Below are 17457 nucleotides of genomic sequence, written 5' to 3'. Positions count from 1 at the left end.
GAATTAAATCGTAACTCGTTGTGCATTTTGAATATTTGATTGACTGCATTGATTGAACTGTTGCATCATATGCATAGTCCAATACAACTGAAACTGAATTACAGGTAAGTCCGTTGACTGTCATGTTGATATTGTTTATCGATTGGTTGATTCTTATTGCAAATGATTGATTGAGACCACAGTGATTGAATTGAATGAATATTGAATACTGAAATCTTTGAACCTCCATACAGCGGAGAAAAAAGATTATTATACGTAAAGTCTAGTTAGCTACTAGACTTTACTCCAGGACCCTTATGCGCATATGGTGAATGGCCCCAACTGAATCCAATACCGGTTGGATAGGGGATATTGAATAAATGTGAATTGTGACTGTAAGACTAATGAACTGTGGTAACTGTCTTATCATTGATTTTCTTTCCGATAATGACAGTATTGTGATATTGATTTCGTATTGTTTTTGTTAATCAGGTGTCAGGATATTTAGAATGGTATAAACCCTGACACGACAGATGGATGTATGATATCTTTCAGTGCTACCAGACTAGATATTGTAAAATTAAGAAACCATACGTTACCAGACTTTTTTCTGTGATAGTGTGTGATAATAAGTGTTATAAATCATGTATTGTAGTTTTATTTGTAGTTGGACATACATTCAATATCTTATATATATATATAGAGTTAGGCTGGGGTGCTATGGATAGCATAGTGGCCTCTATGCTACGGCTCAATATTTGAGTTTTCAAAATCGAAACGGTCGATCCGAACCGTTCATCTTATTCTCCATATTAATATATGCTTGGAGACCAAATTTTATAATTTTCTGAATTTTTTTACTATTTATTAAGCCACTTTGAAAATCGCTAATCCAACGGTTTTACTGTTTTGTGCAGCCACCGTTGGATCAACAATTTTGTAAAATACTTAATAAATAGTAAAAAAATTCAGAAAAATGTAAAATTTGGTCTCCAAGCAGATATTAATATGGAGAATAAGATGAACGGTTCAGATCGACCGTTTTGATTTTGAAAACTCAAATATTGAGCCGTAGCATAGAGGCCACTATGCTATCCATAGCACCCCAGCCTAACTCTATATATATACATATATATAGTGTGACTAATATGCATTCGGTAGCACTTCACCCGAAGTGCTACCGATTCATTTTCCGATTTTTAAAGTCCAAATGATCGATCCAAACCGTTAGATGTCATCTCCATATTAAAATGTGCTTGGAGACCAAATTTTACATTTTTTTGGAATTTCTTTACTATTTATTAAGCCACTTTGAAAATCGCTGATCCAACGGTAACTTCTGATTTTTACTGTTTGGTAAGCCACCGTTAGATCAGCGATTTTCAAAGTGGCTTAATAAATAGTAAACAAAATTCCAAAAAATATAAAATTTGGTCTCCAAGCACATTTTAATATGGAGATGACATCTAACGGTTTGGATCGATCATTTGAATTTTAAAAATCAAAAAATGAATTGGTAGCACTTCGGCCGAAGTGCTACCGAATGCATATTAGTCACACTCTATATATATATATATATATTTCTTACTTACTTTGAAATTGATTAATTCCTCTGTTATTTATATACCATATATTTTTCTTACTAATTACTGATGTATTTTTTTTAATTAGTACGACATATTCATTTATGAAACTAAGTTGTTATCGTAAACTAAATTTAGTGATTTTATGTTGGAATGTTTCATTTTTTTTTTCAAATAATATGTTATTAATATTTGAAAATTTTTAATTCTTGAATTTTTTTTATTAAATAAATGTGTTACTTACACATGTAAAGTGAGTATGCATTAAGAAAAAATAAATGTAGTGTCATGTTATAATAGTGGAACAAAGTTAAATTAAGTTTATTTGATAAGTTTAATGAGTTAAATAAATTATTTTTAATAAATTATGATATATTATACATAAATTTAATAAAAACGTAAAATTATCCGCTTAATTCCAATTAATCGACCTCATACCCTGTCTGTCTGACGACCACATACCGTTATTTACAACACTGGTATAGCATGTTCTCCCAATTTTCAATGACAGTTTTTCATGCGCGAATCTAAACTAAGAATCCTTTTCAGACATGAATCTTAAGAAAATTGAATGGTCGGGATCAAAATAACAGGAACATGTTATTCAATTGCAATAACAACATATTTATTTCCTCGCATCCCACCCCCTAGTGTATTGAAATAGCCCACCCGGATCGGATTTGGACTGGACCGCCTGTGGTCCTTATCCGACCGGACCATATCTTTGGCCGGGTTTGGAACGGGTACACGGGTAACCCAAATAGGGGTTAAAACGGACCGAGATCAGTTTTTTGGAAAAAAAAACCCGTGATAACCTGGACCGTGCCAAACTCGTATCCACCCGGACCGTGCCAAACCCGTATCCATCCGGATCGGACCGCCTACCCACTGAACCCCCCGTTCGAACCACCTATCCGCCTATCCATACCCGCCTACCCCCACCTGAAAACTCAATTTTTTTTAAAAAAAAATGTTTTTTATTTTTAAATAATTCATATTTTTTTAAAGTAATTGGTTTAAGAAATTATTTATTTATATTTTATTATTTTAAAACAATTGATTTAAACGACATTGTTTTAAAATAATTTGTAATTTTGATTTATATTTTATTATAACAAAAATTATTGATTTCAAATATGCAATCATGTCAAATAAATTTTGATTTATATTTTATTTGTTTAAAAAGAAAAAAAAAAGGAAAAAGAAAAAAAAAACCCGATCCGGATTAGACCGGATCCGTACCCGCCCGAACCAATCTGCGGACCCGTGCTACCCGGAGTTGAGCCGGACCAGGTAAGGATTTTTGAAAATAAACCCGTGCCAACCCCTGCCTATGCGGGTTTGACCCATACCCGTCCAGTCCGGCACGTTTTCAATACACTACCACCCCCAATTATAGGAATCAGATCCTCCCCGGTACCGTAATAGAGAATCTTTCAGAATTATCAGATCTGGACCGTTCCTTTTAACTTGGCACGAATCTCAAAATCCAATAATACTGCTTCCTGCACTAGGCGGCTGGAAGTTAATCTAAAGAGAATATTTTACAATCTGTAAATCACTCATTCGGACATCAAGCATATATACCCCAAAAAAGGTAGGTTTGTTGAAAATTACACTAAAAGACCCGGTATTTCCTTCAATCGCATACTTCCTTAAGAATAGAAGTCCAACGCAAACAAACTAGAAGGAAGAGTCGGCAATAAATCGAAGGTGAGTCTCTTTCAGTTCTACCATTCTTTCGCCCAAAACCTAAACGCTGCTAATAGGGGTGGTCTGAGCTGAGCCTCAACGGGCCACCCCCTCGCTCCGTATCTGGCCTCTTTCTAGAACCCCCCGACGACTCTGACTTTCATTGGTTTTCGTACAGGAGCGACTATGGACTCTAATTGGAACGCTCCCCAAAGCGGCGGTGCTACGGGCCCGAGTTCTGGTGTTGGACCCGATTCGAACGCTAACCCTGATTGGCGATCGCAACTGCAGCCGGAAGCTCGACAAAGAATCGTCAACAAAATGTGAGATTATTTTCATCCATCCTTTCTCTACGATTTTTAATTCAATTTTGAAGAAGTTTTTGATTGGGACCTGTAAATAAGCAAGGAGTAATGCCCCCAAAACCAATATGAGTCTGTTACCTAGTTGATTAAATGGTTTTGTGATTTTAGAATGGACACATTAAAGAGACATCTTCCTGTGCCAGTACCAGAGGGAATAAATGAGCTTCAAAAAATTGCAGTTCGTTTTGAGGAAAAGATCTACAGTGCTGCTACTAGTCAGGTATATTCTGTTACTATTTACTAGTTATTTTGTTGTTAATCATTTTATAATCCTTTAAACATTGTATAAGGAGGCGGGATGTCCGAGTATTATTATATAAAGGTAGTATCTGTTGATATTGACTACTGTTGTTTTGTGAATTTTTTACCCTAATTACACTTGAAGACTTTAAGTTGCTATACCTAAGTTGCATCTATTGAAGACGTTTAGCCTTTTTGTAAGAAATTGACATCTAACGTATGGCTGTGACACCTAACTCTAGAGAAGTGAAAACTAGGATCTTGGTTTTTACGATTTGAATAATAAGAAATCATGACAACTATGTGCAGAAAATAATTTAGAAGTTAAAATTAACCAATAACATATAAATTGAAAATTTATTGTGTTGGAACTGATCTAGTAGTTTGTGTATCATCATTAGTTTAATTGGAACTGATGTCTAATATCTTTCTCTCTATTTTTGTGGTTTTCTCTCAGCCTGATTATCTTAGAAAAATTTCTCTAAAAATGCTATCCATGGAAAATAAGACGCAGCCTGGATTAAATCCTTCCCTTCCCAACCAAAATCGGATGGACCCAGGTATTAACTTGTTTTATGAGTAAATGTACTTCCTATTAACTTGTTTGTTCTGTAACATTTGAAATGAGCAGATGGGTGATACAAAATATGTTTATTGAATTACTGGCATCAAGCAAATTATTGCTAAAAAGTCAAGTATTGTGGCTTTGAATACATAATTTAGATAATCACTTTTTTCAGCATATACTTGTTTGTGCATATTATATATGTTGAGTCCACTTACAAAATTTCTGTTGACACTTCATGTTAAAAAATTTGGTTGCAATAATGATTTAATTTTCAAAGTTCCAAATGATTAAATTTAACTGTTGATCTGGTTCTTTGTCATGAGCAATGCATACACATAACTAAATGCATGAGATCATTTTACAAGGTCAAGGTGTTGAAAAATCTACAGCAGGTTGCAACCAGTTCCATGCATTTATTTTTTTGTCCTCTTGATCTTGTATGAAATGGATTTTTTTTTTACCAAATACTCGTAAGAAAAAATCAACTGGTCAGGAACTTGAAATTTGAATTACTAATTGTAAAGAAGGTGCTGTGATGATATGTCAAAAAAGAGAGTCGTAATTGGACCCCTTCTCTTATAAGATGGGTTGTACAAGTAAATAATTGAAAAGCTTGTTGTATCACATTAACTTTTTGACAACTTAAAGATATTTTCTTAGCATTTTAAAGGGTCAAAAATTGTGAGATTGCTTGTATTTGCAGTTACCAAGTTTCTTTTCTTTGTTGGTATCATTGTTTCATCAACATATATAATATTAGAAAATATGTCTGCAGCTTTTATTTCCCTTTTGAGTTAGCAGATAGATGCCTTTTAGGGATTTGTATTGAATTGTAATGCTTTGTAGAAATCATATGATCTTTATAACTGCAAATTTTAATGGGTAGTGAACATGCATTAATTTCCACCAGGCATAGAAGTAGATAAAAAGATGCTAAAGTAGATGGTATAAGAAGTAAAGAAAGCAAATGAAATACAACTACAATCCCAAAGCACACTTAAAGGTTCCCTTGGAGAGGCTTGATTAAATCTATTATTGTGAAAATACTGGAACTGTTTCTCTACTGACAAATGCATATAATGGTAAACGGACACGGGATAATATTAATCAGGTCACAGTCAGTGATGTGATTTGAACAACCTTTTAAGAGCTACCTTTAGGTGATAAGTTTGTATTGTTAATTTGTTATTTATAATCGACTTCCTTGCCGTTTAAATTATGAAACAGGTGTGGGGATGACATCGCAGCAGCCAAGCTCGAACCCTGGCCAATCTCTTGGGGGCATGCCACAAGTAATGAACCAACCTCCTGCTTCAAGGCAACAGCAACCACTCTTACAGGGTTCGCCCAACATGCCCACAGCTGGCCCTGGCGGACCTAGTGGGGCAACCATCACCCCAATGTCAGGGCCATCCATAAGCAACAGCAACCCCATGTCAGGACCTACTGGAACTACTGGGCCCACTGGCTCCCTCACTACGGATATGTATTCAAACACCCAGAGACGGCAACAGCCGCAACAGCTCACGCCACAAAATCAAATGCTGTATCACCAACAGCAGCTAGTGATGCGCCACAAGCTGCAACAGCAACAGCAACAGCAGCAGCAGCAGCAGCAGCAGCAGCAGAGTCTGTTGCAGCAGACCCAGATGCCGATGTCTTCAGCACTTTCAGGAGGATCTGGGATGATGTCAGCAGCGCCAACAGGTGGGATGCAGCAGAGTCAGCTGAACTCAGTCCAGCAACAGCCAGTGGGCCAAGGTGGGTCATTTCAACAGCAGCCACTCATGCGGCAACAGCCGCAGTCCACCATGCAGAATCCCACCATGTCTATGCAACAGACAAATAATGTGACTGACTTACAGCAGCAGCGGTTGCAAATGCAGCAAAATCAGATGCAACAGAGCCAGATGCAGCAGAGCCAGATGCAGCAGAATCAAATGCAGCAGAACCAGTTGCAACCGAATCAGATGCAGCAGAACCAGATGCTGAACCAGCAGATGATGCTTGGCCAACAACAAAATCAATTGCTGGGAAGCGGGGGTGTAGGCAACATGAATAACATGCAGAGGCAGTTGCAAATGCAAAGGCAGGCAGGACTGCTGCAACAACAGCAGCAGCAGCAGCAGCAACAACAACCGCAGCAACAACAGAATCTGCTGTCCCAGCTCCAGTCACAGCAGCAACAATTGCCCCAACAGCAACAGCCGAGCTTGATGCAGCAGAGGGAGATGCAAATGTCACAGCAGCGGATGCAGGGATCCTCAGCTCTTCTCCAAACACAGAATGGCAATGCAATTGATCCACAGAGGCAGCAGCAACAGCAGTTCATCCCACAACAGCAACAACCACAGCAACAACAGAGAGTACACCAGGATGTTGCTTCCAGCCGTAAGCTGTGCACCCCTTTATTATATTTCATTTTTAGATGTGATCATGGTTCGTATTTGAACTTTCTAGTTCACAAGGATAATAACCCATTTATGGATAGTTTCTCTAGGTTTTAACAAAATAGGGTTGCTCAGACCAATTGATCATGGTTAGTATTTCAATTTGGTATCCTCTTCTAGAATTGCTGACTAATTGTTCTTTTTTTTCATCTTCAGCTGCATCAATGGATTCCACAGCTCAGACAGGGAATCCGGGAGATTGGCAGGAGGAGATGTACCAAAGGGTACTTATTTTACTTTAATCTGTTTGGTTGAATTGGCTATAATCTTAAATTGTCATTTATGAGCACCTTTTCTTTATGAATCATGTTTCAAACATCTAAAGCAAATTTATTGTTCGGGATAATTGAACTTGTAGGTTTGTATGTATCAGAACTAGTCAGTTTTACTGGTATTGATCTGATCACTAATATGATGGATGTAAAATCCTATGTCAATACTAGACTTGTTTGGGTGCTTCTTATGCCTCGTTTTGCATTTTGAAGATTTGCTTTTGTGCTCTAATGAAATTTGGTATATTTTTCGTCTGTTCCTTCTATGTAGTTAAAATATCTGAAGGATACTTACTTTGCCGATCTGAGAGAGATCCATCAGAAGCTTTCAATGAAGCTTAGTCAAGTATGCTTTTTCCAATTATTTTGATTTATTGTACTAAATTGTCTCTGGGCCTCTTATACACCAACTCATACTGGTAGTTAACCTGGCTATTTTGGTACTGAATTAGGAAGAACTTGTTGTGTACTCTTTTTTGTTTTTTCAGAAGTCTTTGGACCTGATTTTTTTTTTGGTTCCTCAATAAAGCCCAATTCACTACTGACAGTAGGTTGGCCCAATAATGGTGTGAAGAGTAACTGGTTTGGTATCGAGTTTTTATCTGTCGGACTGCAGAATGACTAGGCACGGCTAGTAACCAATTTCTCTCTCTTTTTGTCTGTGGTGCAGCTGGATAGTATAGTAGCTCCAAATGCTAGAGGTGGGGAGCAGATTGAGAAAATGAAGCACTTTAAGATGGTTCTGGAGCGCATGATGGCAGTGCTGCAGCTTGGCAAGCACAGCATGCAGATTGGCTTGAAAGACAAGTTATCTCTTTACGAAAAGCAGATCCAGAGTATTCTCCAGAATCACAAGAAGGCACCTCAGCAACAACCCCAGGCTGGGGCTCCTTCTGACCAACCTCATTACCCCGGTCTCCAACAATCACAACCTGGGTTGCAGTCTCAGCAACTGCCACAGCAGCATCAACCACAACAGATGGATAGCCAGAACCAGCTCCAGCAGCAACTGAACCCCAGTGCCATGCCTCAGTCAAATAACATGGGCATGCCAAATTCTATGCCGCAGGGCATTCAGAGTACATTGCAGTCGGATCAGCATCAGGCCAACGGCACTGGATTTGGATCTTTACAGCAGGGAGCTATGGGCTCCTCCATGCAGAACGCCATGAACCCTCCCCAGATGGTTGGTTCTGGTGCTGCTATAGGCTCAAGCAACATGTCACACACTGTCACCATGGGCGGGATGCAAACGAACATGAGTTCTGCACAGGTTCTCAAGCCACAACAGCAACACCAGGAGCAACAGATTCAGCCACAGCAGCGAATGATGCCGTCCCAGCAACAGATTCAACAACGTCAAATGCAGCACCGTTTAATGCAGCAGAAGCAGCAGCTGTTGCAGCAGCAACTCCCGTTGCAACAAAAGCAGCAGCAACCACCGCAGAACCAGATGCAGCAACTTGGTCAGCCAAGTGACCCGTCTGATCTTAAGTCCCGGCAAAGTGCAGCCGGCATGAAACCTGGTTCTATGTTACAACAGCACTACACTGGCATGGGCCCGCGTAACAGCTACTACCATTCTCAGCTTAAACCAGGTTCCAATCTACCTATTTCTTCACCACAGAATATACAATCATCATCTTCCCCTCAGATCTCCCACCCATCTTCTCAAGTTGACCAGGGGCTTATCCCTCCAACCCAGCTGAAAAGTGGGACCCCTCTTCAGGCTGCTGCATCTCCATTCGTTCCCTCTCCATCCCCTACCCCATCTCCCATGATAGAGGACACAAAGCTGGGTGCTGGGTTGATGCATAACTCTGCTGCTTCCCAAGTAGTTCAGCCACTACCTACAAATAGTGCACAGCCTGGCCAAATGGGTCAGCTTCCGGCAGGATCGCTTGCTGTTGGTACACCAGGGATATCTGCTTCCCCATTGCTCGCTGAATTCACCAGTCCTGAACCAGGCCAGGGTACTAACCTGTCAATTCAAGTTCCTGAGTCTGAGAAGCCAATTGAGAAGCTTGCTCGACTGGTTACTTTTTCTTGACCCTTTTAACATTCAATTTTTTTTTTTTTTTTTTCTGGTTACCATTATGTTCAATGTTACCTAAAAGAAATTTTCAAAGTTAGTCTGATGATCTAATTTGTGCATGCAGATGAGAACAATGCCTCACAACCAGCTAAGTGCGGCAGTGAAAGACATAGCTTCGGTAGTGAGCATGGTAGATAGGATAGCAGGGTCAGCACCAGGAAATGGATCCCGGGCAGCAATAGGGGATGACTTGGTTGCTATGACCAAGTGTAGGCTCCAGGCCAAGAACTTGGTCCATCCTGAGGGGGTTGCAGGAACATCTGGTGGGGCTTCACCCCCAGCCAAGAAGATGAAGCGTGACACCAGTGCCATGCCTCTTATTAGTAACAACAATGATGGATTATCCCTTGACGCTGTCAGTTTCACTGATAACTTTAAGGCTAGCGGCCCAGATGCATCCGAGATGCAATCCACTGCCACGTCCGGAACCAAGGGGCTTAAGAGCGATGTATGTTATGGGAATATTATTCTCTCTCCCCCTCATTATGATTTCAGTTGTACTAATACTGTGGCTTGTTCTTGAATAACCACTTTTATGGTATACTATGTTAAAGGTCTGAATTATGGCTCAATCTTGAGAATAACTCATCCTTAAAAAAGTGACGCATTTGACAAGTTATAACAACGTGAGTTCTTATGTAGATGCACCATGCACTGCTTGAGGAGTTACGTGAGATAAACTTCAGGCTGATAGATACAGAGCTGACCTTGAATGAAGAGGATGCTGACTCTACAGCTGAAGCTGGTGAAAGCATTCTTGTTAAATGCACTTACAAGGCCATCGCGCTCAGCCCTGGGCTCCGGGCACACTTCACCTCTTCCCAGCTGGTTAGACTTGTTAATTTTTTAGTTTTTTTTGTCTATTGATGATGACAAAGGTTAAATGCTTAAGCCAAAAGTTTGCAACTTTGGTCAACTGATGTCCACTTGGCAAATTGTACTGGTGTCCTTGATGGTTTTCATTTGATCCAAGTCAAAATGCACTGGTGCCCTTAGCCCAAATAAGAAGGGAGAAGAGACACCAACCTTTCCGTATTGCCTCTGAGGCTGCATAACTGAATATTTATATTCTTATTTGATTCAGAGCCCGATATTGCCTCTGAGGCTGCTTGTTCCTGCTGGGTATCCCAAATGCTCTCCTGTCATCTTGGACAAACTTCTGGATGAGCAAAGGTCTGAACACACTTTTTGAATTTTTTAAATTAGAAAATTTTCTTAGATGTGATAAGAAACATGTACATATTTGTCTATCTTTTTTGGCCACAAAATATCTAGTACATCGCTCTCCTCGTAAATTATTTCTTTGAGAAGAGAAATCTGATGACTCTGTCTGTCTATATATCATTGCTTCTGGTCGAGCAAAAGTTTCCACAAGGATTGTTAGCAGAAATGTGTTTTTAGGGGCATATATACTTCAATATTTCCCATGTTTCAAGGCCTATTATGTTAGATTTCTCTTGCTTTGAGAGTAAGACAATATTTTGAGTGTGTTTAACTGATAAGAGATTTCACTGAACCTGTTTGATACAACCATTCTGGTACAGTACCAATGTATATGATTCACACCTTTAAAAAAGATTAGGTCAATCTTGATGAGCTGCTCTTCTCACCAAAATGGAAATTATTTTGTGGATATCTCTTTAATCCTTTGAAAATCGGTGCATCCAACAGAGATATAGATGACTTCTCGACCAGGGCTCGATCAAAGTTTAACATCTCTATTAGGGGCCTGTTGCAGCCAATGTCTTTGAAGGAGATTGCACATACATGGGACACCTGTGCCCGGAAGGTCATACAGGAATATGCTGCTCAGTTTGGGGGTGGGAGCTTCAGCTCCAGAATTATCAAGTGGCAGACTGTCAACCCTGAAGACCCGTATGTTATTGTATGATGATATGTTTTTGTGTATATGACTGCCTCAAAAAGATATTACCATTTAACTTTTCTTGATTTTTTTTTCCTATTAGAGTAAGGGGATGCATATATTAGGAGGTGCTGGTGGGTAGATGGGTTTTGTAGCAGGGTCGATGGGTTGTCATTATGTCTGTAGAGTAAGGAGATGCATATATAATGTTGATGGTTGCTTCTTTTTCTTTGCATTGTTGCGCAGTTTGTTTGTGTTAACTTTTTAAAGTACCCCAGATTGTGGTTTTTAAACAGCAGCACAGCTTAGATAGTGCCTCTGGCAAGTAGAAATTTCCTAAAAGAATTTGTATAGTGATGGTTAATAGAGGTTATTGATATCAAGAATCATGTACTTCGGAATCTTAAATTTTGTATTGTAACCATACAAGATCCAATTTGACCACAAAATTTACTGTGTTAAGCGGCCCAATCAAGTCTATTAAATATTTTTGAGAGGCTGATAATGGCAGACAAAGAACATGCCCTTCATTTCTTGTCAGTGTAACTAGCACTAGAAATACAAGATTATAGCACACAAATAAACGAAGTATATCAAGAATCAAGGTGGTTGGTGAGCTTTCAAAATATATTATATCGGTTTTAAACGACAAATTTAAGCGGTTGAAATCCATCTAGTTCACAAGTGATGAATTTACATGCAAATATTTCAAGTTTTTGAATTATTTTAGTATAAAGTCAAGTGGTCAAAATTAGAAGGTTTATAAATAAATTTTAGTGCATTCATTTTTTTAACACTTTTTAACCACTTGACTTTATACAAAATTAATTCGAAATTCTAAAAAATTTACATGTAAATTCATCACTCGTGAAGTAAATTGGTTTCAACGGTTTGGATTTATTGTTTCAAGCTAATCTAATAGGTTTTGGAGTTAAGTAAGAACACCCTAGTTCTACTCCATTGTTCTTATTATTTAATGTTTTTTTTTTTGTTAATACAATGCTGGACAGTTTATTATCTATAGGTTAGCGAACTAGGCTTTATAACTAACCTACAATTATTTATTATTTTCTGTGGTTGATGTTATTTGTTTTAATAGAGTTCATAAAAAAATTGTCTTGGACTAATAAATGGAATCACAAACAAAAGAATTCTGGAAAAAAAAAACAAGTCATTGTAATGATCTTCTTTGCTCGGAAATTAAATATAGCATTCAAATTAACCTATTATTATTTTTCTTTTTACATGCGCCAAAATAGACAGATCCTTGACTGAAATTTTTTGCTTTAAAGCTCAGGTGCAAAACCAGAGCTACCAAACATGCAACTCATGTTTATCTACTCTACATGTTAAAGTTAATTCTCTTCAGAAAAAAAATAAATAAGTAAACCAGTAAAGTACTCCCCAGAAGATTACACCTCACATTCTACAGTAAAAACAAAATAGCATCCTGATCAGTAATCAACGCAAAAAAAAAAAAACAAAGATTAGGAAGAACACAGATACTCTCAAATATTTGATATTTGATATTTGTTTTTCTAGGTTTCAGAGGTGCATCTTCTATGACATGCAATGATATGTTTATCCTGCTTTGTTTCCGCTGTCCATATTCGGCTGATATCTTGGGCTATACAAATTGCATCGTGAGATGCACCAGCAAGGCCTCTCTTTGTAAACCCAACTGAATAGAGCCCACATTTACCTTTCCAACCATTTGGAAATGCCATTTTCGGAAATCCATCTTTTGTAAAGAAGTCGCATTCCTGTAATATACAAAAAGTGTCTCACTTAGTTGTTGGAGACGATATGATATAATCATGTGGAGGGTTTAAAATGTCTTCATTTTTTGTGTGTCTCCGTCATGTTTCTATTTTTTAAAATTTAAAAGTTAAAATAAAACTATTAGATATGATCTAGATCATTTTATCTATATTTTCATAAAAGATTATGATATTTCAATTTTATTTTAGTTGTCATCAAGAGCTTGTAAAAAACGTACTAATGTAGATAATTTCTAGACGTTGATTTTTCAACTTATTGATTTACATAAAAAAAAATTGAAATGTGATATTTTTTTTATGAGCATATGGAGAAAATAACATAGATCACATTTAACGGTTTTATTTTGACTTTTAAGTTTTAAATTTTGAGTTATTAAAGCTTTAAAAAATGAAGGCATGGTGGAGGCACAAAAAATGGAGGCATTTGAACACTCCTCTATAATCATTTAGGAGAATCTGTTGAGTTAATGCATCTCAACCATTCGATATGTTGTAAAATTTGTGCAGATTAGATCCGCACTAATATTAAAGGACCCTCTATATTATAGGCAGGAGATGAATTGGTTTCGTTTAAAACCAAATAGTTGAGATTTATTAACTCAAAAGATTTCATTTTAGTTTAATGCATAGGATACACATTTAGGGGTGAATGAGTAACATTCTAACCAACTCGCCTGACTAAAAAACAATAGATTTGAATATTATTTGATTAGGTACATATTGGATTTTAATTAACCATACACATATATCGTTTATAGATTTAAGACGATATAAGATAATTAAATTTGCATTTCTCATATTTGTTTGGAAGAGCTCTAAATTATGTTTTGAATAGACATAATTTTGAAAAGAATTATATTTATGTATTGTTTAATTTGCTGAATTCATACATCTTTCTTATTTTTCATAAATATTATATTTATTTATTAAACTAATATTGTTGTTTAATGAATAAACTTCTAATTGTAATTAGTTAAAATATGTTGTGTTGGAATGTATAGAATGCTATTACCTAAATATTATATTTTTCTAATACTTATTAGAAACTTTAATTACATTATTATTTGTTGATTGTATTATTTATATTTTCATTATTAATAATAAGTAGTTGTGTTTTTTTACACATATCAACATATGATATTTTTTTCTCAATGAAACCTTTCAAATTCGCAAAATCTGACCACCTAAAAAAGTATGGGTTTTTAACGAACTTCTAGTTATAGTTGTTGGCTATGGATATATATATATATATATATATATATTTTTTTTTTTTTTTTTTTTTTTTTGTAAACCCAACGGTCAGTAACTACCAACCATCAATCTAATATTATTTAATAGTGCAAGGTTGATTTGGTATGCATGTGAATACAACTAAAGAGTTTATCTATATGCCTCATGCATGCATCAATGCATGTGTAATCAAGTAAAATATTCTGTCAAACATCTCTTCTTCACAAAAAGTTCTATTGCCCATTTGCAATTGTTTAGTTCAAATTCTTTTTAGACAATTAATTACTCAAGTTAGTGTTGTGACTGTTGTCTACATGTATAACAAAGGTGGTTTTGGGTGCAAAAGAAAAATAAAACAAGTCTTAGGGTTTCGCAAAGACAACTATTCAACTATTCAAACAAATACATATAAACTACAAGAATGAGATAGTATGCGCGAGGGTAAAAAGTGACTATCCGCGAGGGTATGCCTAGGGGTGTTCATCGGTTCAGTTCGGTTGAAACCGAACCAAACTTGGCAAACCGAAGTTATAATTCGGTTTTAAAAATAGAACCGAACCGAACCAAATTAGCATTGCAACCGAACTGAAGTTTTATTTCGATTTGTTCAGTTCAAACCGAAATATATTAAATTTTTTTTATTTAAAACAATTGATTTATAATAAACCGAAGTATATTAAGAAATAAACCGGAGTATTAAGAAATAAACTAAGATATTTAGAAATAAACCAAGTATTTAAAGCAATTGATTAAGAAATAAACTAGAGTATTAAAAAATAAACCGGGGTGATTCCGATCAAATTCATATTATATGAAAGTTCGGTCGGTTCGGTTATTTCGGTTTTGAAATTTTTCAAACCGAACCGAACCGAAGTTATAATTCGGTTTTGAAAAGCCAACCGAAACGATCCAATAAACTGAAATAACCGAACCGTTTAAACCGAACTAATTCGGTTCGGTCCAAAACCGATTAAACCGAACCGTTTGAACACCCCTAGGTATGCCGACAATATCCACGGATACTGTCCCATTTTTGTAGTCAATTGGATCTCAAAGTTGAATATATAGTTTTTTTATTTTTTAGATATGAAGTTGAATATTTCTAATGATGATTTAACTAAAGGACCATTTGTTTCATCTTAATTTGGAATAATTTATGCATATTCCTAACTGATAGAGGATAGTTATCAATGCATAAACCCACAAATATTCATCTAAGAAAAAAAAAATTCAATTTAATGTATTTTCTAAAGTAGATAAATTAAATCAAAAAACTTTTTTTCCACTTACCTTCAACCAAGAAGGAACATTGCTTCTGTAACCAGTTGCAAGAATCACTGCATCAGCATCAACAACCCGACCATCTACGAGATGGGCCCCACGACAAGTAAACCTCTGAATACCGGGGACCACCTTGATCTCGCCTGTTTTGATCTTTCTAAGTGTACCGATGTCCAAAACGGGGGTCTTCCCCTCTCTGTTTTTGAGCTCTAATGGCCCCATTATGGGTCTCTTGATGCCATACTTGTTCAAATCTCCTAGCAGAATTCTAGCCAGAGAAACTAAGATTTTATCGACAGCCCGCACAGGTAACCACCGCATCATTGCTACCGACATCTCGAAGGTTGATATTCCAAGAATTTCACGTGGCAGTACATGCACCTATTAAGATAATGATTTACCATAAGAAGTATTTCTTGTAACTATACTGTTATTGTACTTGTATAAAATACATTCAAAAATAAAATATTTTCAAGTTTGAACTTAAAAAAATATATATATATTTAACAATAAAGTATGTTAATTCATCACAAATTTCCTACTAAGAATCTATCCACTATTTTCTATCTGTGAACTAAAGAAAAAGGAAAATTGATAGCAAGGTCTTACAGAATCTCGAACGACCATAGTCGGGTACGCATTGTGGTGACACAAATCAAAGCACACTTCCATGCCAGAGTTACCAGAACCTACAACCAAGACCTGCTTTCCCTGATACATGTCTCCGGATTTGTAATCCGCAGCATGTATCACCGATCCATCGAACTCCTCCATACCCGTTATCTCTGGTACATAGCAATCTGCATTTTCTCCAGTGGCAACAACCAACCACTGACAAATATACTCCACCTCCACTGGCTTATTTTTATTACCATTTACCGCACGTACCCGCCACATACCGCACGTGTCATCATACTTTGCACACTGCACGGTGACATTAAATTGTGGGTTTATGTCAAAATGTTTTGCATATGATACCATGTACTGTATGAACTGGGACTTGGTAGGATACTCAGGAAAATGAGAGGGGAAGGGCATTTTGGGCAATTGGCAAAATTGCTTAGGCAGGTGGAGTTTGAGTCGGTCGTAGGTACGTTTCTGCCAGAGAGAGGCGATGCAATCGGTACGTTCGAGTATGACAAAAGGCACACCGTAGTCTCTTAGACAGGCTGCCACAGCCAGGCCAGACGGACCTGCGCCCACGATCAACGGTCCGTTCACCCATTTGCTGCGCCGCTTGAATAGCCCTTCAAGGTCGGATGAATGTGCCATGGATTAATTGTATGTATCACTAATTGGCTTCAAGGGGAGATGTGTGACGTGTGTGTGTGTGTGAGAGAGAGAGAAGTGTTATCGTATAAATAGAGCGCGAGAGAGATACATTCCTAGCTACATGTGGCTGGGGAGGCGGGGTATTGAATTGGTGGTATCTTATTCAAATAAGGGTAGCCGTCTTGTGCATTGTTTTATCTATTTGGGTTCTTCTGGAGCACAATCTGTGTGGTGATTTGTACAACATCACTAACTATTTGGGTTCTTCAAGTAAATCTGTGGCTGGGTGTGTGTGTGTGTTAGTTAGGAAGGCTTTTGGACATTTAATTTAGTTTGTCGAAACTCCAAATTCATGTATAATCATATGTCATTATCATTTGTTGTAATCATAGTCACAAGATTCGCGAATTAAATCTGAATAATTCGATTTTTTTGTGATGCCGAACTGAATGCCGAATTATTCGCTAATTTTACGAATTTTTCCTGAATTTTTCAAATTTTTCGCGAATTTTTTCCATAACATTTTTTATTTTTGATTTTCTCTCTCTCTTGAAGGACTGAGATCTCTGATCCGGATAATTCCGAATCATTTCCAAATCATTCCCAAATTATTCCCGAATCACGAATTTTTGATCTCCTGAACCGAATCCAAATAATTCATTTGTCACTATGGCTGGCTGTAATATGGAGTTGATGCCACAGAAGAACTGTATTTCATTCACTTAAGGGAATTGTACTTTGTAATTTGTATATACAAGTAACTAGTTTGGAGAATGATTGTATCA

The 17457-nt window shown here is 37.1% G+C and overlaps 1 protein-coding gene, 1 long non-coding RNA gene and 1 pseudogene across 7 annotated transcripts in view; 1 reads left to right on the top strand and 2 right to left on the bottom strand.

Moving 5' to 3' along the window:
* Positions 1-3809, bottom strand: part of LOC144543573 (uncharacterized) — a 42138-nt gene extending 38329 nt beyond the window's left edge. The window contains exon 1 of the long non-coding RNA XR_013508016.1: positions 3698-3809. This is a non-coding gene — a long non-coding RNA (uncharacterized LOC144543573). The remainder of the gene's footprint in view (positions 1-3697) is intronic.
* The window catches only part of LOC144576354 (mediator of RNA polymerase II transcription subunit 15a-like), a 50171-nt gene extending 38821 nt beyond the window's left edge, over positions 1-11350 (top strand). For 3 of the 6 annotated variants that reach the window (XM_078326715.1, XM_078326718.1, XM_078326717.1), the window contains 11 exons: positions 3433-3577; positions 3728-3839; positions 4317-4419; positions 5655-6818; positions 7034-7101; positions 7421-7495; positions 7820-9184; positions 9309-9692; positions 9887-10072; positions 10329-10417; positions 10916-11350. In XM_078326715.1, the coding sequence (XP_078182841.1) occupies positions 3433-3577; positions 3728-3839; positions 4317-4419; positions 5655-6818; positions 7034-7101; positions 7421-7495; positions 7820-9184; positions 9309-9692; positions 9887-10072; positions 10329-10417; positions 10916-11135 (3911 nt within the window). In that variant the 3' untranslated portion in view covers positions 11136-11350. Of the gene's footprint in view, positions 1-3130; positions 3276-3432; positions 3578-3727; positions 3840-4316; positions 4420-5654; positions 6819-7033; positions 7102-7420; positions 7496-7819; positions 9185-9308; positions 9693-9886; positions 10073-10328; positions 10418-10915 lie in introns of those variants that run through there. The other 3 variants (XM_078326720.1, XM_078326719.1, XM_078326721.1) reach the window with 3 other exon arrangements.
* A 1081-nt stretch (positions 11351-12431) lies between these two features.
* Positions 12432-16672, bottom strand: LOC144543959 (putative indole-3-pyruvate monooxygenase YUCCA9 pseudogene; annotated as a pseudogene).
* Positions 16673-17457: the final 785 nt, after the last annotated feature.

Source organism: Carex rostrata, chromosome 25 (genome assembly GCF_964058835.1).
Source record: "Carex rostrata chromosome 25, lpCarRost1.2, whole genome shotgun sequence".
Classification (NCBI taxonomy): domain Eukaryota; kingdom Viridiplantae; phylum Streptophyta; class Magnoliopsida; order Poales; family Cyperaceae; genus Carex; species Carex rostrata.
The sequence above is the reverse complement of the archived record's forward strand: the minus strand, read 5'-3'. Positions and strand labels throughout refer to the sequence as shown.